This window comes from Megachile rotundata, chromosome 16, assembly GCF_050947335.1.
Source record: "Megachile rotundata isolate GNS110a chromosome 16, iyMegRotu1, whole genome shotgun sequence".
NCBI lineage: Eukaryota > Metazoa > Arthropoda > Insecta > Hymenoptera > Megachilidae > Megachile > Megachile rotundata.
In genome coordinates, this window is record NC_134998.1 from 13,744,581 (window position 1) to 13,768,795 (window position 24,215).

The following is a 24,215-nucleotide window of genomic DNA, read 5'->3' on the forward strand; positions in this document are numbered from 1 at the left end:
TATAAAAACGCGTAATATCTTAAAAAAAAAGACTGCTTTTATTTTACATTGTATTATATAATATACGAATTACGAACATAGTGTAATTCATGTTTCTTTTAAAATAAAAACCAAGTCTTTCAAATTAAAATTGTGTTGATATGTAGCAGTAATTATTTTATATGTAAACGTAGTATAAATTAATATAGTTCTGCCTTTTTGAAAATTTAAGCAGGTCTGATTGTAAAGTAAAAGTACGATCACTAAATTAACAATACTGTTCCATTAATTTCTTTTAAACCAAACAAAATATGTTTGTTACGAATGGAAGTAGGTTTTTGCAAAATATTAATTTAATTATTTTAAACAATTTCAAACTTAACAGTTATAAATAATACAACTTTGTAATACTACATAAAAGTATTTCATTCACATTGTACACTTTATTAACATACTGGCAAAAGAATGAAACATTATTTAAGAAAGTCTATTACATGAATAATATTATAAATATCTATGGGAACAGTAACTAAATACTATAAGTTTTATATCAATTATATGTTTAAAATACCACGTGACACAAGTCACGAAAATTTAAACACATGATCATTCATTAATGTACAGAAATTGTGAATAAATGTATTCTATTATTAATTTTTAATATAATAACAAAATTATATTACTACGTATTATTAAGGCATAAACAGTTACACAGAACATCATTTTTACAAATTTTTGTGTAAGTATTCATTCATACGTAAGAAACATGTTCAATGTGAAATCATCTGCATCAAGCTATGATGTAATGAAAACTTACATTTAAAAACCAGATACCTATTAATATTAGGTAATAATCTGATTCATGGTGATCATATTGCATGTAGTTAACACTGAAAAGTTCTAATGTTCACAATGGCAAGTGTTAAGTGGAATGTGAATTTTATATAAATATTAGTAATATGAATTCCTTTCATTTAAGTTTTATAAACTATTCTTTGGTTTTCTTCGACGTGGTCCATCACCACCCATTGCTGGCTTATCCTGAGAAAAGGGCAAGTTAAATATTAAACTGAACTTCTAACTATGTGATATTAATTGTTGTATGTAAAAAATTTACTAACAGTATCTTCACTTTCCATTATTTCTTCAACTTCATTTTGCTTTTCAGTTTCTTCACTTTCTATTATCTCGTTAACCTCGTTTTGCTTTTCATTTTCTTCTTCCTGTTTAGATTCTGTTTCTTCATTTACCTGTAAAGGTTGCTTATCTTCGTCCTTTAAATCATATTTGTCCTAAAAAATCAGTGGAATAATTTTTATAATGATTCTAAAAATTATTGCTAAGTTCCAAGTACTTTTAAAGAGCCAAAATAAAAACCAAGCAAGCTCTAGGTTTAAGATCTGATAATTTTAAACATAATTACAAATGACTAAAATAAGGATAGATACTGTACACATTTAATTATTGTTTCTCGTATAAAGAAAAATATGACGGTTCATAATTTATTATACCTGAGAAGCAAAGCAGCAACAATATATTACTAGCAGTATAGGTAAACCAGTAGCTATTATATATACAGCCCACATCCAAGGATGTTCCGCGGTAAATGTGCCAATTTGACGCCATATACTCCACTATGTAAAATAATTATAAAATTACAAATTGTATAAGTTACATGTAAATTCCACAGTTGTACAATTCGCATTGTGCACCTTCTAAACTCAAATTAAAACGTGATGAAAGAAGTATTTTTAGGGTTTTCTTTTAATATGTCAACATATACTTGAGTATGTACATCCTTGTATCAACTTTGTATTTTGATGAGAGCTTTGATGCTGTAGTTAGTAATACTACTACTTTAGTATAACTTATAGCTGAGAAATATGTACAAAATATGATTATAATGTTCTACTAATTCACAAATATTTTATGTAAATGCATTGCTAGTTAAATGTTTAAGCATCGTACTATTACGTTTACGTATCGGCAATACAAAAAAACAAGTAATTTGTATATTTGAATAACTATCAAATATACCTCACGGACCCGTTTCAGTAAGAACCAAATATATATTGTGACTGGTATTGCGCAATATAAAATATAGAGCGCCCACCAGCCTGGTTTATAATTTGTAGCTTTCAATATGCGATTCCATAAAGTTACCTACATAGCACAGTGAACATGAATCATATTTTTTTAATTTTTTCTATCTAGTTGCATCACAGAGTGCTTATTAAACCAATTTTAAACAGATGTTCAAACACATTTAAATATCATAACTTCATTTGATAAGAAGGAAAATATTACTTACGCTCTCCTCTGCAATTCTAGCACGACGTACTTCAAAAGTAACGTCTGCCCATTTCTCCGCTACTTCCTCATTATCCGTAACAAGAATATTGTCGAACAAAATATCCGTGGACATAGACCATAGTTCAAAACCAACAGCAAACTAGAAAATACGAACGTTCAATATTATATCTTGAGTTCATAAAGATTGCATGCATAAAAAGACAAAAACATACTATAGGCATCATCCGAAATGGATGTTCATCATTAAAGTAATCAGGATTATGTATCAGTTTAGGCTTCCATTTTCCCTTATAATTAGGATTATTGATCAAGGGCGGTGACCACTTGCCCTTATATCGTGGATTTTTCTTCAGCTTTTGTTTATATGGCCCACATCCTGGTGCATCTGCACACTTTGGATTTGGTATTTCAGGAGGTTCCCATTCCCCATCCATTTCAACATCCCAATCCTCGGGTTTAATAGAATCAGGATTAGGTATTGTGGGTGGTTCATCTTCAAGCCACCCCTTAGGCATAACATCATCCTCATCAACTATTTGTGCTGGAGCATCTTCATCCCAATCATCGGGCTTAACAGCAGACAAGTCAGGAATTTTTTCTCTATCATCCCAGTCTTCTGGTTGAGTATCAGTAGGATCTTCAATTTCCAAAGGTGGATTAACAGGTGGAGTAAAGTCATCCAATAAAGATCCATCATTTACAACCTTATTATCTACTTTAATTTCAAAACTATTATCTGGACGAATAATCAAGGTGTATAGATGGGGTTGTTTATCTTTGAAGAAATCTTCTAATCTCTCTCTTGGTTTTTTACAGTGTTTTTCTTCTATAGAACCATTCAAAGGATTTTTATGCCGGAAAATAAAATGTAACTAGATCAAAATAATAAGTTAATGAATTTGTTGGATATTTTTGTAATAGTAAAGTTTTTCTTTATTCTTTTTACACTATATACCTGGTGATTATTCCCACATTTGTCAGGGCCAAACATTATAGTATAAGGAGTTTTATCGTGGAATTTTTTCAAATCTTCATGATCCGGATCTAAAGTAAGTAATTTTAAGTAAGCTCCACCACATTCTTGACCTTCTTGAAAATTTACTTCATATTGTACAATTAACGGATTATTTTTAAAATAAAATGGTTTAGATAATGTAGTAGCTATAGCAGCATGCCTAGCTTTGCTTTTAAGCACTAATCCTAGATCACCCTCTTGTGCATGCCTTTTGGGTTCTTCTACAGACCAGATTCCTATTCAAATTATATATATATTATTGTTCTTTGTAATTCTATTTTAAATATATAAACGAATAAAATTGCAAACCATCATATTTAGCTATATCCTCGTCAATAGAATCTTTCTTGGCTTCTGATAATATCCATGTATTCTTAAATTTTTCTTCATCATCAAAAGATTCCACTAAATAAGCAAAACCAGATATCTCTGGTGTTTTATAAACTGTTTCTGATGTTACATCTTGAACAACGTTACTGCTATCTTCATTAGCACTAATAATACTACGCAACAAGCACAGACAAATAATTATATTTGTTATAATTCTGGCCATTTCATATTCCTGCAAGTAGAGTAAAGCACATCAAATGTTTTTCAACACAATTTTTAATAAATAATATTTTTTGTATGGCGAAATGAAAATTTGTTTTCTTTTATACTTTATTTATTGATGCTGACATATATTATTTGAGTGAAAGTAAAGTTTTCTTACCGAATTCAATCGTTGAATAAATTCTCAGTGGATGATACGATAACAAAACCAACTATTCACAGCCAGGCCGTGCGTTATTTAATTAAATAATAACAGTAATTCAATTACATATACGTAAGAATATCTGTAACTGTGTGTTCTAAAAAGTAGCGACAATGCCGGATACGAGGTAAGCTATGAAAAATAGTGTTCCGCTTAATTAATTAAATTTTCTGCAAATCCCGCGATTTCTGACTGATCGAAACAGGACAGCAGAAAACCAAACGAATAAAATATGTCTTGATGATCGGTTCTTTTACAAATTATCTAACAAAAAACTTTTCCGAAACAAAAAAAAATTAATCGAGCTGCAAATGAATTTATCAATTTCTATATTCTGGTATGTGATACATACGTAACCAAACCGTTTCCCTTGAACATTGCAATATATGAATACCAGATATAAAACTATACAGTGATCCCCATAGTGTATATAATATAAAATTTTCTATGGAATGATAAAAATGTTATATGCATGTATATATATGTATAGGTATATAATACGTGCTGTGTATTTAACTATCCAATATACAATACGACATTTCTTGTCACTTTAAAAAGCAAAATTAAATTCAAGAAGTTTATCAGAAATTTACAATTCGTTCAAGAAATTATATTTGTTGGACAATATAGAAAAAAAGAACTAAAATTATTTAGTTACTTTTTCATATATATTTGTAATATATTTGTAAACTATTTAACTGATCCCAGTTGTTATAAGTTAACATTATAATAATTTTATATTATGTATTAACCAGATTATTTTATTTGTAATATTTAATTTAAAAATAGGTCAATGTAAGCATTGAAAGTTCAGAACGGTAACATTGAAGGTACGTCGTGTAATAGAGAGATGTCAGTTAAGTCGGCAAGTTGACGAAATTTAGAAGAGTTTTTGAGCCTTGTGCACGGTCTATAAGTATACCAAAGTATACCATCATTATACTAATTGTTTGCAGGGCTCCTGCATTGGGGTCAACTCTTCTGGATTCGAATGATTTATTCCTTCGCTCTACATATGAAAAAGTTAGAAATATTTGCGATCGAGCTATCGATAAGGATTGAAATTAAAACAATCGTCGTGTACAGTTACAAAGAAATCGGGGAATCGTGTGATCAATAATGTTTGTTAGTATACTCGATACGCAAGCCAAAACGTTAATCGTGATCAAAACGGAAATTTAATACGAATTCAGTGGTAAGCTTTTTGGAGTTAGTGAAACAGTGTAAACACGTAAATAAAAATGTAGGGGATTAAAATCGAAAAAATTAAACACGCAAGATACCAAATAAATATTAGGGAATTTTTGTTTCAATATACAAAAAGAAAGAGAGGAAAGAAGGAATTAGCTGTTGGTGCAGAATTGAAACGATGTACAACGAAAATTCAGTTGTCATTACGAACATTGCATGTTAATTTAATTTTTTCGGTGTGCATTGTAACATTCGAAGTATTATTCTATATATACGATAGGATTTGTCATTAGAAGTCAACTGTGAAACAGTGTTTTGTTTCGTGATCGTAATCGATGCTGCGATGTCTTGGGCTTCCGTATTTCGTAATCCGACGAGTTTGTGGAACTTTTTCTTTTTTATAGGTATTCATCGTCTTGTTTGTTAGAGCGGAAGTTAAACGAAAAACTTCAGTCTCACGATTTCTTGACACGAATTTACTAAAGTTATTCGCAAGAAAAATATTATCACACAAAACAAAAGGGAAATCGCGGAATGGCATCGTCTATGGTAGCTGTTCCTTCAGGAGCAGCATCGGTTTCAGCTGGAACTGGCATTACACAGAATGAGGAGGTCGAACATGGAGATGTCTTCAGTGAGCGAAACATTAATACTATTAATGGCTGCAATGAAACTTCTAATCCTGGAGATGCTCTAGAAGAGATAAATTGTGGGACCGGTGAGACCGGCGATCAAGAATGTGCTATTTGTATGAGCAAACTTTGTTCTCCACGAGTGCTTTCTTGTCTTCATGTGTTTTGCGAAGCTTGCTTGGACAAGCTTTTGATGGATGAGGCAGGTGACTCTAAGGTCAGTTCTGTCCTAATCTGTCCTTTATGTCAACAAGAAACTTCCATTAGTTCTAAGGGTGCCGCGTCATTGACGTGCGACTATGTTTTAACTAATATACTTGACATGTCCGCGATTGAGAACATGGCTGTACTCTGTACCTCGTGTAAAGCCAAAGAAAGCGCAGTTGCGCGTTGTTCGGACTGTGCCAACTTCTTATGCCCGAATTGCAACACTGCGCATCAATTTATGCGCTGTTTTGAAAGTCACAAGGTTGTAGCTTTTGAAGATTTAAAGCAATCCAATGAAGCTATACCAATACACAAACCTATTTTTTGCGAGTATCATCCTGCTGAAAATATGAAGTTTTACTGTTATACTTGCCAGGTAATTAATATATATTTAATCTATTATTGTACAAGATAATAATTTGAAATGCATAATATGTCAATTTTTAAATCACTATTAATCCAACAATGTCTGAGCCCATACAAAGTATGGATTATGATTGCGTTTCAAAATTATTATTAATCTTATTATTTTATACTTATATTATTTATTTGTTTAGGAACCTATATGCAATGAATGTTTACTCGTTGAACACAAAGCTCCAGAGCATCAGTATGAAAGATTAGTAGATGCAGAGCCTCGACAAAAAGAAGAATTGATGAAACTCATGAATGAAAGTAAAGCAAGGATTGCGGATTGTGACCAAGTTTCTGCGCAACTAGAAAATGCGCTTAGCGAATTACAAGCACAACATGATCAAGCTAAAGATCTGATTGTAGAGACATTTCAGAGTTATAAAGCTGTTTTAGAAAAATGTCGTGATAATGCCTTGGTTGAGCTTGAAAAGTTACATTCTGATAGAGAACTAGAAATAATGGACACGTTTCATAGGTCAGAAAAGTGCTCTTTGTATAGAAGAATATGTTATATATTTCAAAAATATATTTATTAAAACATTATTTCTGTGTGCAGCGTTGAAAAAACTGTGGAGAAAATAGAAGATGCTTGTCGTTTTACTTCTAGACTTTTGGAACATGGTGATGCTGTGGAAATCCTTGCACTTCGCCGTATTGTAGGAACACAATTAATGAATTTAATAAAAAATACACCAAAGCCAAATGTATCTTTTTCTATTGAATTTCAAACTGATTATAATCAGTTTGAGAAGACAGTAAAAGTACGTATAAATGCAATAAATTCAAGATCGGTAGAAGCATATATAAAGTGGATAATTTTAGGACGTGTTTGGAAAATTTCATACTGAGAGGACACCGGTGACAAAATCTACTCCTGAACCAATTTCAACATTACCAGGAGTTTCAGCCACTCAACAGATCGTTCATACGTCAATGGGCTGCCCACGTTCTATCAGTACAAGATCTCCTATTTCTCTTCCTGCTTCCATGCAATCTTCATTCGAAGGTGATCCATCATTTGTTATACCTCCGACGTCCAGCCCCCAAAATATTCCACCTCCGCCACCTCCTGTATCCCTTCCTCCAGGTCCTATTCACGGCCTTACCAGTATTCAAGAGTACAATCTACAGCAGTTAGCCAGTTTAGCGGAAAAGGTTGAAATGGTCGGAGACACAAACGTAGTTGGACCTAGCTCAAATCCTAGCCCAACTCCACCGTTCACTTTAGCGGATTTATTTGCTGGTGATCTAAGCTCTACCAGTCATGCAATTAATAATTTGCAAGCACTTGCAAAATTAGGAAATACTCTTGGCAATCAAGGTAAGAAAATAGTATAGATTTAATACTTTTTTCCTCATAAATAGGATAATACGTTCACTATTGAATTTATCAATAGATCTGGGAAACACAACAATTAATGGTGGTAGCGGTTTAGTGTTGGGTAGAGGTCCTTCACCTGCGATTGTAGATACGCCAAATTTGGGTTTAACGGCCAACAGTCTTTTGAACGGAGGATTTCAATCTTTATCTTCTTCCACCTCGCCCATACTTTCACAGGGTGCTGGTAAGAAGATTCTACTTGCAGTTACAATTAATCTTTTTTACGATTAATTCGACTGTAATATTTTTTATAGACGATTTAATCGGAGATACTATGCATAATATGCCGGTAGTCGTAGGAAATACTGTTGGCAACGTAACTGGTTCCGGATCTGGAAATTATGCTCATCCACGTTCAAATAACACAAAATTAACACCAATGCACATTAGGTGTAAATTTGGGCAGTTAGGTCCCAGTAAAGGTCAATTTAGCTCGCCTCATGGATTTTGTTTAAGTGCCGACGAGGATATTATTGTTGCCGACACAAATAATCATAGAATTCAGGTATATTAATAATTGAACTGATTTAAAGGGTTTATGATAAAATTTCGATTTATTATAAAACATGTTTCACGTTTGTTTTAGATATTCGAAAAGACTGGTATTTTCAAATTCCAATTTGGTGTTCCTGGTAAAGAAGAGGGACAACTATGGTACCCAAGGAAAGTCGCTGTAATGAGAAACAGCGGGAAATTTGTTGTTTGTGACCGTGGGAACGAACGATCTAGGATGCAAATATTTACGAAAAACGGTCACTTTATGAAAAAAATAGCAATTCGTTACATCGATATTGTAGCTGGCCTAGCTGTTACTAGCGAGGGTCATATTTTGGCTGTTGATAGCGTGTCTCCAACAGTGTTTGTAATCAGTGATACGGGAGACCTTTTAAGGTGGTTTGATTGTAGTGAATATATGAGGGAACCAAGTGATATTGCAATTAGTGGTGAGCAAACAATTTTTTACCACTATAAAAACACAATTTAAATATTAGATATAAAGATAGAATTTAATTATACGAAAAACTATGATTTACAGGTAAAGAATATTTTGTTTGCGACTTTAAAGGACATTGTGTTGTGGTGTTCAACGAAGAGGGCAAGTTTTTGCGTCGCATTGGCTGTGACAATGTAACAAACTTCCCAAATGGGATCGATATTAGCGATGCAGGAGATATATTAATAGGAGATTCACATGGTAATCGTTTTCATGTGGCTGTTTTCTCAAGAGATGGTTCCTTGATCTCTGAATTTGAGTGTCCGTATGTCAAGGTAAATTTTGATATCGTCGGAAACAAATGTTTTAAAAAAGATATTTTTATCGTTTGATTCGATTTCCATTTACATGCTTCCATCAAATCTTTTTTTTTTTTTTTCATTTTGTACGATCGTTTATCATTTTATAGGTATCTCGATGTTGTGGCTTGAAAATAACTTCAGAAGGATATATCGTAACTTTGGCTAAAAATAATCATCACGTCCTCGTACTGAACACTCTTTACATATCATGAAGCGAGGAAGCAGACCAAACAAGTATGTCGTAATTTTCTTCAGAGAGTGGAACTTCCTTGTGGATCGCTCTGCTATTAACGAAGGACGAATCGATTAAGTAAAATAAACAAACAAAAAAAAAAAATGCTCGTGGCATCGAGTTCTTTGAGATTTGGGCCTATCGAAGTAATAGAAAAACAAGTGCAGCATGCAGCTTTAATAGTCTGTAAAGAAAACAAAAACGTATATATATACATATATATATATACACACATATATAAATGCGTCCCTGTTTTATGAAAGTAACAACATTTGAAAGAAGAAAAGGTGAACGTACGTCTCCGACCAAAAAACAGTATAAATAGTGATTTAGCAAGTTGCATTTGGTAAACTGCCAAGATAAATTAAAAAAAAAAGAAGAACGAAAACGAAGCAATAAAGGAAGCAGCGACAGAAAGTCAACCGTGTCAACCAAGAAACCGAATCGAATCACTACACAGTGAAGATAAGCAAGGATGAAGATGGAAGAGAGGGGGGAAGAACTTACAGAACAATAGTTTTCCGTCACAATCGATTGATTCATCTTCGACTCGTCAGTATTTTAGGTATGTTTACAAATCAAATTATTCTAGTCTCTAATGAGCACTGTTTACACGTTGATTTTAATCTGTACTCGAAACAACGTATATTTGTTTTTTTTTTATCTTGGTCCTTTAATGGAACCAATAAGTATATACACATAAAAAGAAAGAAAGAAAACCAATAATATAAATTCTTTCTTTCGTTACGTTACTTCGAGATTTATTCGTAGACGCACTATGTTTCTAAGGTTTTGTTAAGAATCATTAGGTAATCCAGTAAGCTTGTCAAGAAGTGAAAGAGTATGATTATAAAAAAAAAAGAAATAAAAGCAAATTCCTTTGTTCGATGCAAAAGGAAGAGAAACGTTGCATGCTGCGACACACGGTAGTACTTCCTGCTCTTATCATATCATATCTCTAAAGAAACGAACGAAAAAGGAAACGGTACCCCTCGTTGTGGCAGGCACGAAGCTTAATATAGATAAAAAAGGAAAAAAAAAAACAGAAAAATATAAGCTGGCGATTCTTCTCCGTGCATTTGAAAATTAGTAGTTCAAAAAGGGAGAGAGAGAGAGAGAGAAAGAGAGAGAGAGAAAGAAATTATATGAGGTAACGTTAATGCGAAAGGAATAGATTACAATACGTTAAAAATCAAACATTTAAATGTCTTGCAAAACGAGAAATCGTACATGACATATATTCGAGGAAAAAAGATAGAAAACAATTGTCTAGACTTGCCACTGATAATAGATCCTGTCTGTGCATTGTTAAAAGAAACAAAAAAATATAGGCGAGACACATAATGGTTACAATATTTACTCAGGATGCTTTATTATGGTCCACCATATAAATACAATATATATGCGTGTGTGAATTATTGGTTCGTGGTGCTAGCGAATAATACATCCATACCATGTAAATGTATTTGTTATAAAAATTACAGAATCGTTCCGACATTTTACTATACTGTGGAACGATCGTGTAATATATTATACAAGGTTCATAAGTAAATTATACCACCGGTATATCATAGGAACAATACTTTATCTATATTTAAAACAAAAATTAAAAAACAACGTACAGTTTGCTAAATAACTTCTATTTATGTATATATTAACATGATCCATAAAGATGAAAAATCCACGTAAAACACATACATATATATAGAAATACACATATTTTTTAGGGTTGTTTACATGATCAGCCTTAAGATTTAATTGAAATTATAAAAAATGCAATGTGTATACAACATATATACAGATATAATGGGCAGAGCTATACCGTGTTACGTTATCTACAATAATGATTGAATGTGAATAACTATCTTGCCATACCAAATGTTAGAAAGCACATCCATATACATATTTCTATTCGAATAGCTTCGACAAATTTGTTTTGCGTACAAAAAATTGGCTATACTATATAGAATTGGTTGATAAAAAGGATAGGAATCATAGAGGGAACAACGGAAACGCGAAATCAAGCGAAACAGGTTAAACTACTAAAAAAAGTGAAAAAACAGCAGGAATAATAATAGAGGGCTCTTGAAAAATTTGCGCATAACATTTGTAGTAAATTGCACGAAGCCTATGTACACCTAAGCTAATCAGTTGTAATCATCTTTTATTATTAGAAGTTTTAATTTCATATATATTAAAAAAAAAGTAATTCTGAAGTATTTAATAGTCATGGTTAGCAGAGTTATATAAATAATGCCTGTGATAATAGTATCGTCAGGATAAGTTGTGTCCTTACAGAGTCTCTGATGTTGTTGCTAGGTAAATATGATTAGGGATACCAACGAGATGCTATTAGCAATGCCTTGTGGAAGGTGTATTTATGTTTAATGCACAATAACACCCGACACAATGCTATCGATGGTCTCTAGCGGTACATTGAATATAAGAATGAAAAAGAAAATATCGAGAAAAAAAATAAAGAGAATATGTTGCAAAAATTTTGCCAGTCGTATTTAAAGAAAAAAAAAAAATAAACTCATAGCGTAACGAATGGATGACCATTAATGAGAGGGTCTTTTACCTCACAAAATTATTATATTACGCTCACCTTATATATACTTGAATATTTTAGTATAGATTTACTCTATTTACATATTTTTATCTGTGGAAGACTACTTGGCTAATTTAGGCCACTGTTGAAATTCACCCCTTATTTGCCTTGATGTTTAAATTACAATAATAATATAAAAAAAAAGAAACGAGGATTACTTGTTACGTAAATGGTAATTGTGATAGATTTTTTGATGATTTTTACAATCTCAAAAGTCTTATTATCCTAATATGTATAGAATTATAATAGTCACTCTCTACATAAACTACATAAAAAGCTCTGCTTACATTGTTAAAAACTAATAATTATTAAATGAAAAAAAATAATGAATATATCACCCTTATCGTAAGCAATTTACGAGGCAAAAGAAATACAGTCTATCAAATGATATATTCAAATATGTTCTATGTACTATACTTTTAACTAATCTAATGTTTTTATCGCAAAAAGAAAAAAAAAACATAGTTTCCAAGGCCTTTTTTGGGTGCCACCTGAAAACTTCGACACGATTTCGGTTTCTCTAATCGTTTTTTGTATTCATTTTTCAATGAAAAAATTATCTATACGCAGCTTTAAAGAGAAAATATTAGGGAAAAAATTTTATGGGAAATATCTATCGTTTTCGTGATTTACATCCAAGACATCTCTGTAGTAACGATCAACAAATGTATTTGATTCGGTAACATTTGTATAATCTAGAATGCAACAGAGAATTCTTTGGGTTCCATTTGATTCTTCTTACAATACAAATTTCCCCTAGTGTTATTTATCGTTAGACCAAACGTTCAAAAAATGTCGCGCTTATATCAAGGTATTTTAAAACTTAGCCACGATGAAGTTTTACCTCAGATACAAATAATATCGAATTTTAATTTTTTATCTATCGAACATCACAGTTTTTTTTTTTTTTTTCTTTTCTTCGTTACAACGCTTGGTCCATCGATCTTGTAACGCATAGTCAAGTTACTTAAATTTTTATGGATCGAAAGCCCGCGAGAATGAGAGAAAAAAAATTAGTTCGAACGTTTGCGATATAAATTGCTGCAGCCGTAAATACCGTGTCATAAAATTGTACGAATGTATCGTAATAAAAAGCCGTTGTCTGCCAACCGTAAAGTTGACGAAGAACAGGAAATTTGTATCGCGTAAATAGTAAAACAAAAAACGCTTAAAAAACTAACGACTCAAATCGTAATTGAGAAAAATGAATTAAAAGAGAAACATGTTCCTGATTTCGAAGTTCGTATCATATTTAAACAATACAATAAAGTAAAATAACTCGCGTGTTTTTTGCGAATATCGACGGGGGCATCTACGCATACAATTATATATATATATATCTATATACACGCATACACACGATATATAATATATATATACATATACACGTTAACGATAAGATTTAAAAATGAAAAAAAGACGCAACATTAACTGAATTCTAGCCTACGGTTAATCATAGTCTTCCTAGTGTTCTGGAAAAGGAAAAAGTTCATCTTTTTTCGATTGCTGAGTTTGTTTTAAGTCATGGTTTTCCAGAAGCTGTGTCGCGACCGATTCTTAGGTAGAAAGAGCGTAACGAATAAAACGTATCCTCCCCCAACGGTGTTTATGCTGACAAGAATTGGCAAGTTGAACGATTTGTCTCAAATATTTTATCGGACATGACTTTCATCCGTTACATAAATCCATTTCGAAAATAGGAAAGAGAAGGAAAACTGTTCACACGTATATTTTCCTTCGTGTTATTTCGAGCCTATTTGTACAAAAGGAATAATGGATGCAAAAGTTACGGAAAAGGAGGTATAGGGAAATAAAGAAAGAAAGAGAGAATGAAAATGGTAGAACAGGTTCGCGGAAGAACCGTATTTTATAGTATATTACGTAAAACAAGTGCGTTTCTTCGTTGCTTTTTTTTCTCTTAATTTGCCTTCTTTTTAAATACCATTTTTTCCATTCTTTTACTCGTTTCTGGTAAGTCATCTTTAAACGACATTAATTTTATCTTTGCCGAGGCATTATGTATAAATATGTGTTCTGTATTAAGATTAAGGACACGCTCTAACGCAATTTCTATCGAATCGTGTTAGTGTATTTTTTCTTTTTTTTTTTTCCTTTTTTTTGCTGACATGAATTTATCGTTTGTTCTTCTGGATGCGTGTGCTTTTACCATTCATGACGATTATTCTGTGAACAAGGAATATCGTTTCCGGTTCATTTTGTATTATTTACGCGCTGTGTAGCGTTTACCCTTTACGTTTTTTCTTCTTTCCCACATGACTTTGACGTGTTTTTTATTCTTTTGTATTTTTTTTACCTCTTACCTCTTCTATTTTCATCTTGCGAATTCATCCGATTTTGATCATTGTTACTGTTTCGTGTTTTGTTTGTTTCCCTTTCCTTCTAAATCATTCAGTTATTTCTTCTCCAGTTCTTGTTTTTCGAATACTCAGACCGAAGTGACGAAAGACATGAATTTTTGAATTTCGTTGCCTCTTGACTCGACGCCACCCCACAACCCTCAATCTCTTTAATCGAATTTTAGAATTTTATTTTTGTTAGTTGATTTATGCTACGTTTTTACAAATTATTATTACTACTATCATTATTAATATTATTATTACTATTATTATTATTAATACTACTACTATTACCATTACTACTACTACTACTATTATTATTATTATTATTATTATTATTATTATTATTATTATTATTATTATTATTATTATTACCAGCACTACTAATATTACTTCCAATCTTTTAACGATCATTTCTCTCGAAAGAAGTAGATTGATTTAAGAATAACTAGCATTAAGATTTTGCATTTCTTTCTGTTTATCTTTTCCTCTAAAGACAATGTGCAGATCTCAAGCCAAATATATTCTCGTTAACCGTTTGAAGGGTTGTGTATCGGCGATGTTCACGAAACATTAATATCCCTTCGTACATACTTGAGTTCTCTTCTCCCCACTCTGATTCCGTTTTCATCGAAATAAGATTCCCTTGAAACTGTGTGATCATATTTCTTAAATATTTTATTCGCGTGGCTATAAATCGAAAGGAAATAAGCAGCGTTGTCGTTTTTTCTGCTAGAGAAACGAAAGAAAGGTGGCAAATTCTCTTTGAAACTTGTGCTTAAGTTGATCACGCATTCCGACGACCGTCTTATTTTATTTCATTTCAATTGATCCATTTATACATGGTGAAATTCTTTAGTGCCAAAATAAAAATTTCGAAACAAGAAAAAAAAGAGATGATCGAATAACAGACTGCTCTCGGTGTAATGTAACGAATGAAACAAAGAGGGAGAAAAGCGCTTTGCTTGCAATCATTTTTTTATATTTTAATGTTTTATTTCTCGTTAATATTTATTTATGATAATTCGTTTGTTGAGTTCCGTTTACACGTAATTATATGGGGTGTATAAGCGGTTCTAAAGTTAAGGGAAATACGAAGAAAGAAAGAAAGGATTAAAGAAATATATATGTATATATACACAGACACACATGTACACGTAAAAGAAAAAAAAAGTGAAAAATTAAAGAATATTAAAACGATTATAAAAAATCCTTGCTTAGTCAGTTAAAGTACAAATGTTTAAATGTATTCTACGATTAGGTAATAAGCGAAACGAAAGAAAGGATGGTAACTCGAGAGTGAAAGAATAAGGGAGAGAAAGAGAGAGTGTGAATGAGTGAGAGAGAGAGAGGGAGAAAGAGAGGGAAAGAGTGAAAGAAGAGAGAAAAAACAAAGAGTGAGAGAGCAAAACGCGTAGCCGCGTATAAACTTGGTTTCATTCCTTAATAAGCCTCTGATAGCTTTATTTATATTTGCATTAGTTACTTGACGTTAATAATACTTAAAAGAAAAGAAAAACGAAAAAAAAAGGAAAAAAAGCTGAGAGAGGGCGAAGAAAAAAGAAAGAAGGACCTTTTGCTTCTTCTCCCATAATATGCGATATATAATATATATATATTTATGTATATATATATATATATTATATATTTATATATATATATACACACACATATATGTATACAAAGCTACGTTTACTTTGATATTATAAAATGAAGACACGTTCCTTTTTTTTCGGAGATGTTTTCTTTGACATATCAAATTGACCACAAGAAATGGACACACTATAAGAAACCGTTGCATTCCATCGGCGTCGGTGGACGCTCTTCAATGTTTCCCGCGATCTCTTTTGTGTTTATTCATGTTTCCGATAACGAACTTGTTAAACCTATTTCGGCAAGGAGTACTCCTTGTCCGAGGTAACGCTTCATTGAGACTAGAAGACAATTTTAAACGTCCTCGATGCACATTAGAAATGATTCTTCTGAGGAGAGATCCTTTTATCTCCAGTATCAACTGGAACTTCTACCTAGATAGGACAATTTTTGGCTTGGTGTTTGGCTCGGCGTTTCCTTTGGAAGCAGGATATAATTTGATGTTTCTTCGAAGAAATCGAATCAAATTTCATGGTTTTTAATATTTTATGCATAGGACAGGGTACAAAAATTCAGAGAAAAAAAAAATGAATAATGATCATAGAAAACTATGTTACCCGATGTGCAATGTTACGATTAAATATTATTTGTAATTTATAATTTATCATTTATATAAGTTGTGCTTAGTGTTCCGTCGGTATTTAAGGAGACAGGCGTTGTAATGATATTTTTCATTTAATGTTGTATATTTCTTCCACGAAAGAAGCTCACTTGACTCGATTATATTACGCGTAATGTAGAACTTTTTGTCTTTTAAGTCGACTTTGTATCTTCGCTTTCAATTAACTATATAATTTCCTGCATTAAGCTTCTTTAATAATCATTGGGTCTTGTACCTGGAAATAGAGTCTTCAGAAACAATCTAGTCACAAAAAGTTCAAAAGCTTTTTGTTCAAATAATAATAGCTCAGAGCTATAGTTTTCCCTAGTGCCGTGAAAGGTTTATCGAAAGGATTTACTTGCTTCAAAAAGATTCGTCAATATTTGAGTCCGGATCCATTCCGGGTCCGAATCGTTAAGGAGTTTTTCTATACAATTTTATAATCCTTCTTCTTTAAGAAAGAAAAAATCAAAACCTATTGCAAATAGGAAAAGTCAGGGTCCTGCAGGCAGGGTGATAGACATCGTCAACTAAATATACTGCAAAAAAATATGGAAATAAACGCCGAGCCACATATTGAGTAGTAGAATACCTTATATGCTGGAATTAAATAAGGAAACGATGTTCTTTGATGCTAGAATTTAAAATAACACAATATCCGTTAGGTATTTCGTGTACGTTTTAAACAGGAACAGAAACAGACAAAAGTAAAAGAGTGACAACTAAACGAAAAAAAAAAAAAAGATGAAAAAAATTCCCGGTTCGCTGAGCGTAAACCATGTTTTCCTGAAACCACCATTGGTATTTTTTATTAGAGATGGAATTATTCGTGAAATGGAATGGATTTTAAATGTTCCAACAAGTTGCTTAAGATTTCAAAACTGTAAACTGTATAAAAGGATAGTACAAGACAAGAGAAATGGTAAATCGTAAATGCAATATGGAGAAAGCGTGTATTCCAAATATATTTTTTATATATGCTAATGGGATGCCAAGGAGCATGGTCGCGTTATAAACGTAAAATATTGTATTATTTAACGTTACTCGTTCGGTTATATGTAACGCACACACATATATCGAGCGTGTGATTAGTTGTCAGTTCACCCAAGACTATTCAAGCCTTTAAATTCAATACGTATATACATATACATACATATATACATATGTGTATGTATATATATATATATATTTATAGTCGCGAATTTCGTTTTCAAAGTATTTCGGTATTTATATATATATATATATTTATAAATATATATAAATACACTTACTATTAAGTCCCAAACGAAAAAGGCGATATCTTTGACGATTCTAATTTTAATCCATTCTGAACGTCTCCACCCTCCCCCCTGAATGTCCCCAAAGTTTGTTAAACCTAGTCTTATATAATACACGTACACGCATATACAATACATAAGTGTAAATATATATATGTGTATATATGCATACGATTCGTATGTGCACACACACACACATACGCGCGCGTGTGTGTATATGAATGCGAGGTTTTCCCTTTCGTTTAATGCGGATTTTTCGCTAATTATATTATTATTTTATTTTCCTTCCTTTTTTCTTTTTTTCTTCTACGTCGGTACCTACTAAATTTTAGTTTCATTTTTATATGGAATATTCAAATTTATGGTATTATACGTATACACATCTATATACACTTTTACAATAATAAAAAGAAAAAAAAAATATAAATGAATAAATATTTTAATCTACATACTATATATTATTATCTATTTAAAGATATATGAAGACATTTGCTACTTATATATTTGTCAAATGTATATCGCGCTCCAATTTGGAAAGGTGTTCTCGCGGGACGGACAGAAAGGCTGAATGAACCACTTACTATAGTTATTATAGTTGGCTTTCAACCTTTTTATGGAGATGTTATCTCGTTGTATGTTAAGGACGTTTTGCCTTTTTTGTACGAGTGATACTGTTTTAAACAATTTTTTATTTTTCACGTCATTTACCTTATTGCATCGTCCGTGTCGCGCCCCGCGGTAAAACGTTTCCAAGTTTTACTCAAACTATTGCAGTTCTTTCAAACATGTAGAAACATATGTTCTTGTCTGCGCATAGGCTGCAAAATGCAATAATTAATATATTGTGATGCTCACAAAAGCACATAACATAATTTACCAAAATTGTAATGTTTAAAATATTTCATGTGATTTTGGAAACTGTTATATTTTTTATTTCCTGCCAATTGTTTAATTTGTAATGTTGTTCTTTGTTCTTTTTCCAATAAAGTAAGCGAACCAAACATCGGTGTTTTCTGTCTTCGTATCAATTTCTTTTCAGCCTGTTCGAATTCCTCGGACCATCTTAAATTTCCGATATGTACTTTCTTCAAGGTAAGAATTAAATTTAGCCAAATAAAAAGAACAGGTATTTTGGATAAATATACTACTATTTTTATTTTCAGATTACTGATATTTTCATACAGTTCTCGACGCATAAACAATATTTTCACATGTTTAATGTTCAATCCGAATCAGAATCTCGGCGACCGTATTGCTGTTTGGGTAGTTCTTCCTGTAATTCCAGAACATGTTCAATCGCTTTTGGTTTTCCATCATCCCCAATGCGACAAGGTTGTACTAGTCCTTCTCTGAAGTAACAAAATGTATATTTGAAATTAAGTAAAATAGAAATCCAATTTTATTGGTATGCACAAATTGTTCAAATTAGTAATTACCTTGTTAATTTATCAACGAGTCCTACAAGTTGTAAAGCTTCGTACTCTTTTTGTTCCTCTGTCATTCCTTCTAAAGGATTTGGTTTTGGGTGCTCGTAACAACCGATTACCGGATTGATTCTTCAAATTAATAACGTATGATTAATATTAAAAATTTACTAAAAATATATATTATAGTAAAATACTTACTGTTCCTTATGTTTCAAATATTCCTCGGTTTCGCTATCTTCCGATTCGGAAGAATAATCTGACTTTCCTTTGTTTGGACCTAGTAATCCTTTATTTGCAAACATACCAGCGGCATTTCCATATCCGGTGTACTTTACCATACGAGCAACTGAAAGAACAACTCTTTTGTCAAACACGAAACTTATATCGTTCAGTAAATTTTCTTTGTGCAATTTACCATTTTCTTTACACAGTATAAACAAGAACTCCGCGACTACATCGCGTAACTCTGTTAAAGGAGAAGTTAGTAATTTACACAATTTCGCCCTTAAAGTTGTACCTTCTTCTGGACGATGCATTACATCTTTCAAAGGAGGTAAAATCTTGGAAGAAGAAAGAATAAATTACAGTATATTTTTAAACGATATTTTAATCGACAAAGAAACAATCGTTTTTACTTGTAATCTAGTATATTTTCGTATTAGCCTCTCTGTCTTAATAAGTCTAATAAAAGCAGTAACGATTGGGGTAAGATTTCCTATCAAATCGTCTTTACAATTTAATCTTCTATCGAGGAATTTTAACAAAACGGATATTGCACTCATATCAGTATCTTGAAACACATGTTTTCCTTTTTCTTTCAGAGGAGGTATAATCGGTGAATAACAGTTATATGGTATTACTGTTAATAAGTTTGCAATGTTACTGAAATAAAAATGATAAATGTAAAAGAATGACAACCGCATAAGTATCAGGTATACAAGATAATAATGCAAAACTACCTTTGAAGATCATCTTCTTTCTCGTATTTAAGTAACAGTAATTTATATAAAATTGACACTAAGTTTTCATTCTTTTCTTTTTCTTCTGTTGTATCACTCGATTGCATGTACAAATTGAACAGAGCTTTTAAAACTTCGCATGCTAATGTTACATCAGCTTCCTAGAAGTAAAAATTGACTATTACTTATTTTATTATAAAATACATTGTTTGCCTTAACTATAAATGTACCTTCAATATGTTTGATTGATTCTGTTCGCTTTGAATACTTATATTTTGCAAAATATTTATAAGACACTCGTCTCCATTCAGTTCTACTTTCACAACTTGTCTCATGGAAATGTTGAGGGCAGTGATTAAAAATATGATTCTTATATAAAATAACAATACTTCATGAGGAATGTCATTGTTATACTTTGCCAAACGTTGAATCAGACATGACAAACAGGGTGTATTCGGTAATGTCTGTTGCACTTTTGTACTATTAAATATAAGATTACATAGAAGTTTAAGAGACTCAATGTTAACTGTAAAACAATTAACATAAAGAAGAATATAATGTTACATTTACAACAGTATTTCATTATAAAACAAAGAGTTCTTACCATTATTATAAGAAATTTGATCTATATCTGTACTTTTTAAAGCTGCGTTATCTAATATAGTATATAATCTGTCATCTGTGATTAAGTCATTTAAGTCTGTTTTATCTCGGCTATGTTAATGAACAAAAACAATAAAATTACTTTATCATAATTGCAGAAATTAGCAATACATACAAAGTAATAGTAAGCGGTGTCAAAAGTTTTAATGCTCTGCTAAAAATAAAAGTGCATTTATTCTATAAGGGTTTTTTCTGTATGAACATGGGAAATGTAAATAAAAGCATGAAACTACATAATATCTGATATAAATGTACACGATTAAACTATACTATAGTACTACCTAAGTATTCGCAAAGTGGATAAGCATTTATAATGAACAGATGAAAGCGAAGTATCTGACAAGTAAGAAAATAATGTATTCCATAATTTTTCTCGTAACTGTTCCTTATTCAATTCTTCAAATGCAGTTCTAGTTCCATACTGAAACAACAGAATAATTATTTGAGCATGATTTGTCATTTAATAACACAGTGATAAATAAGTATAAAATTTGAAACTTACATTATTTTGAAACGTATCGATATCGCTTGAAAATTGATCACTTGGGTCAGAGATTATTTGTTTTATTAATGTGTCCATACTGTTAGAAACATACTATGCTTTTAGAAATCTAAAACATCAACAATTGTAAAGAATTGAAACGAAGGAAGTTGACATTCGGTAAACGCAGGTAAACGATTGACCAACGTTTTAGGATGCGAATGAGGTTCATAATAATGTAATGTAAGCGAGCGCCATCTGTACAAGATTTTCCGATAAAAAAACATTTACATATATAAATATGTTAGAATGTACCATATTTTAGCAATTGTTAGAAATAGTTATTCGGGAAAAGAATTCAAAAAGTACTGCACTTAGAATCGATATTTATCGAACAAGCAATTGATTCGTCAGTCAGATCGTTCGAAATGTTGAATCGATAATTGTTTAAAGCAGTTCGAGATAAATTTGATGCGTTGTAAATTTCACAACGTAATGACAGTGTTTGTAATTTTTAAATTTGCAAATACAGTTTTCAATATCAGTAATTGAATATTTTCAATGATATAAATAGTAATGGTGGCAGTACCAATAGTGGTAAGAACAATTATTATTACGATATTTATTATTATTTAAATTATTACATCCTATATTGCATCATTGTATTACTCGCAAATTTAACATTATAATTATTTAGAGCAGCAATAATAGTAATAATTTGTTTATAATTGCGTTTCTAAACTAGACGTTTTATTTGAATGTTAATATGATAACGGAAAGTAATTTAAGGTTTCTTACGTGACTTGTTATATATATATATATATATATATATGTACATATATCTATTCAGGTGGTTGTGAAACCCTTATTACTCGCGACGCTTCCGTGTTACAACGTCTTACCCAGGATTGACCCTGTAACATACATAAAGGACGTTGCTGAGAGTAGTCTACAGAAAGGGCGTGGAACTCGCAATCGAAAAGAAACAGGTTTCTATTCGCAGGCTTCAACTTGTCGGCCATCGACTTCGTGGTCGATACATACTCTGGCGATTTGGTTCAACGACTTTCCTTCGTATACAAAACATAGCGGTGGACATTTCTTCGAACTTACTAAAATAGGAACGATCTTGCGTAGATTATATCACATTTTTATAATTGTTTTGTCTAATAAGTATCTTTTTTAGCCACAAATACTGTAATACAAAAAGATAAGTTAGAAGAAATATTATTTACATATTGTAGAGTTCTAACACAAAACCGTATAATACATATAAAGGGATATCGCAGAGTAAGGAAAGAAACAAAAATGCAGTGCAAATCATTTTATTTCCAAAAAAAGGCAAGCCAATATTAACATTTCATCCAACGACTTATTTACATAACGTAGAATGCTCCTCAAATTACCACCAATTAACGTACATGGATTAATTATTTAAAAAAAAGCTCTACTTTTCATATGTTATTTTTATCGTCTCCTACTTCGCACTTTCGCACAGTTCCTTACACACAATTCCAGAGATCTATCCGCCATTCAAGCCGATGCTATTTTTAGTTGTCGTTCGTGTCAGAGCTAACGAAGAAGGGAAAGAAAAAACAAGAAATAATGGTACGATCGCATTGGATGTGCACATTAGGCGTGGCACGAAAAGAGCAGCGATACAACAGGTGCCTCATATAGGAAACACGTTAGTATTGTCAGGCTCCAAGGACACGCCGCTATAAAAACTTTTCTATCCCATTCGAGCAGGCATAAAAAGGGCGCGGGAGAATAGAGGAAGGATGACCTTGAAAAGTAGGGTTGTCCAACGAGCGGGAATAACGTGCGCATAGATGCGTAAATTATGCGTCACTTTCTAAACGAACTAGGAACACGGTACGTATTTATATTTTAATTTGCTATTAGTAAAGTATTCGAAAAAGGGCCATTTAATCGAGTTAATTATAGAAATTCATTTCCGCTGCAAATTGTAATTATTATAGTCAGAAGACAGGTTTTATCTATTTAAAAATTTTAGCACAGTTTGATCAAATATTTGTAAGTATGCGAACATTGTATAAAACGTTGTTATAAAATGGAAGACAGAAAGAAACAGGAAAATGTAAAAAATTAGGATAAAAATGTATAAAAAATATGCAAGTATATGTACATTGATTAAAAATGATTTAAATACATATTATTTCAGTGACTGGTTGATGAAATAGGGGACTCGGCGTTAGTTTTCCCAAAATCTAACGAAAGTCGGAAAAAGAAGAATGCGTGTGTGTTGCGCGCAGTAGGCCTGGTGGATGCACTTTTGGGAAATCATGCATATACGTGGCAACATCGCACTGCGGGTTCACATTCCACGTGATCAGGACCGGTTTGCGGGTGTCGACCTACTGACACTCGTCTACCATAGATAAACCTTAGCCCTGTATGTGGAATATACCATATATGTATGTTTTTTTTAACTGCAACATTGGGAACGTCGTTGCCACTGATTTACAGTTTAGCATAACGAAGTTTTCCTCCGGCTGTAGGAACGTTATCGGAAAATGATGTCGAGGTACTGGGCACAGAATGATTTTCAATTTTTGTCAGGTTACCAGATCAAGGTAACATTTTTTATTGAAATACGTTAACAATAAAAAAAAATTTCATAGCAAGAGAAAATACGAAGTCTAACATTCACATTACCACTTTGGATAATTCGTATAAAAAAAGTTCCGCCATCCGATGATATATTGCAAGGCCATTGACCGAGGAGACCCCCGATCGATGATCAGCTAC

The 24,215-nt window shown here is 31.9% G+C and overlaps 3 protein-coding genes across 7 annotated transcripts; 1 reads left to right on the top strand and 2 right to left on the bottom strand.

The window, feature by feature from the left end:
- Nucleotides 1–402: 402 nt before the first annotated feature.
- Nucleotides 403–4,456, bottom strand: LOC100877628 (calnexin). 3 transcript variants are annotated; one of them, XM_076541069.1, is made up of 8 exons: nucleotides 4,020–4,456; nucleotides 3,617–3,869; nucleotides 3,248–3,543; nucleotides 2,505–3,164; nucleotides 2,291–2,431; nucleotides 2,017–2,142; nucleotides 1,101–1,271; nucleotides 403–1,020 (listed from the first exon to the last, which is right to left on the bottom strand). In XM_076541069.1, the coding sequence occupies exons 2-8, from the start codon at nucleotides 3,858–3,860 to the stop codon at nucleotides 961–963; spliced, it is 1,698 nt and encodes a 565-aa protein (XP_076397184.1). In that variant the 5' UTR covers nucleotides 3,861–3,869; nucleotides 4,020–4,456; the 3' UTR covers nucleotides 403–960. The 3 variants fall into 3 exon arrangements, with proteins under 3 accessions (XP_076397184.1, XP_012144730.1, XP_012144731.1); XM_012289340.2 differs by lacking the exon at nucleotides 2,017–2,142 and adding an exon at nucleotides 1,491–1,613 and having other exon boundaries at nucleotides 4,020–4,453; XM_012289341.2 differs by lacking the exon at nucleotides 2,017–2,142 and having other exon boundaries at nucleotides 4,020–4,455.
- Nucleotides 4,457–4,918: 462 nt separating this feature from the next.
- On the top strand, nucleotides 4,919–19,533 carry LOC100882263 (protein meiotic P26). Of its 3 annotated transcripts, XR_013040885.1 has the most exons (12): nucleotides 4,919–5,256; nucleotides 5,657–6,467; nucleotides 6,649–6,980; nucleotides 7,062–7,266; nucleotides 7,328–7,826; nucleotides 7,903–8,070; nucleotides 8,141–8,391; nucleotides 8,473–8,830; nucleotides 8,923–9,155; nucleotides 9,290–9,979; nucleotides 18,902–19,005; nucleotides 19,077–19,533. XR_013040885.1 is itself a non-coding variant. In XM_012289357.2 (10 exons), the coding sequence occupies exons 2-10, from the start codon at nucleotides 5,787–5,789 to the stop codon at nucleotides 9,392–9,394; spliced, it is 2,832 nt and encodes a 943-aa protein (XP_012144747.1). In that variant the 5' UTR covers nucleotides 4,919–5,256; nucleotides 5,657–5,786; the 3' UTR covers nucleotides 9,395–18,914. The 3 variants fall into 3 exon arrangements, 1 of the variants encoding a protein (XP_012144747.1); XR_013040886.1 differs by lacking the exon at nucleotides 18,902–19,005; XM_012289357.2 differs by lacking the exon at nucleotides 19,077–19,533 and having other exon boundaries at nucleotides 9,290–18,914.
- ric8a (ric8 guanine nucleotide exchange factor A) lies at nucleotides 19,043–21,606 on the bottom strand. Its single transcript, XM_003705023.3, has 10 exons — nucleotides 21,465–21,606; nucleotides 21,244–21,383; nucleotides 20,904–21,013; nucleotides 20,530–20,825; nucleotides 20,300–20,460; nucleotides 19,976–20,222; nucleotides 19,756–19,900; nucleotides 19,539–19,686; nucleotides 19,350–19,469; nucleotides 19,043–19,262 (listed from the first exon to the last, which is right to left on the bottom strand). Exons 1-10 carry the CDS (start codon nucleotides 21,540–21,542, stop codon nucleotides 19,136–19,138), a joined length of 1,572 nt encoding a protein of 523 aa, XP_003705071.1. The 5' UTR covers nucleotides 21,543–21,606; the 3' UTR covers nucleotides 19,043–19,135.
- Between the last annotated feature and the right edge of the window lie 2,609 nt (nucleotides 21,607–24,215).

Coding starts and splice junctions, on each gene's coding strand:
- LOC100877628 (XM_076541069.1), bottom strand. CDS start 3,860: ATGGCCAGAATTATAACAAATATAATTATTTGTCTGTGCTTGTTGCGT. Junction 2,143..2,290: donor CTAGAATTGCAGAGGAGAGC/GTAAGTAATATT, acceptor TGTGCTATGTAG/GTAACTTTATGGAATCGCAT. Junction 1,272..2,016: donor TACTGAAACGGGTCCGTGAG/GTATATTTGATA, acceptor CTGATTTTTTAG/GACAAATATGATTTAAAGGA.
- LOC100882263 (XM_012289357.2), top strand. CDS start 5,787: ATGGCATCGTCTATGGTAGCTGTTCCTTCAGGAGCAGCATCGGTTTCA. Junction 8,392..8,472: donor CAAATAATCATAGAATTCAG/GTATATTAATAA, acceptor CGTTTGTTTTAG/ATATTCGAAAAGACTGGTAT. Junction 9,156..9,289: donor TTGAGTGTCCGTATGTCAAG/GTAAATTTTGAT, acceptor ATCATTTTATAG/GTATCTCGATGTTGTGGCTT.
- ric8a (XM_003705023.3), bottom strand. CDS start 21,542: ATGGACACATTAATAAAACAAATAATCTCTGACCCAAGTGATCAATTT. Junction 20,461..20,529: donor ATCAATCAAACATATTGAAG/GTACATTTATAG, acceptor TTTTACTTCTAG/GAAGCTGATGTAACATTAGC. Junction 19,901..19,975: donor GAAAATATACTAGATTACAA/GTAAAAACGATT, acceptor TCTTCTTCCAAG/ATTTTACCTCCTTTGAAAGA.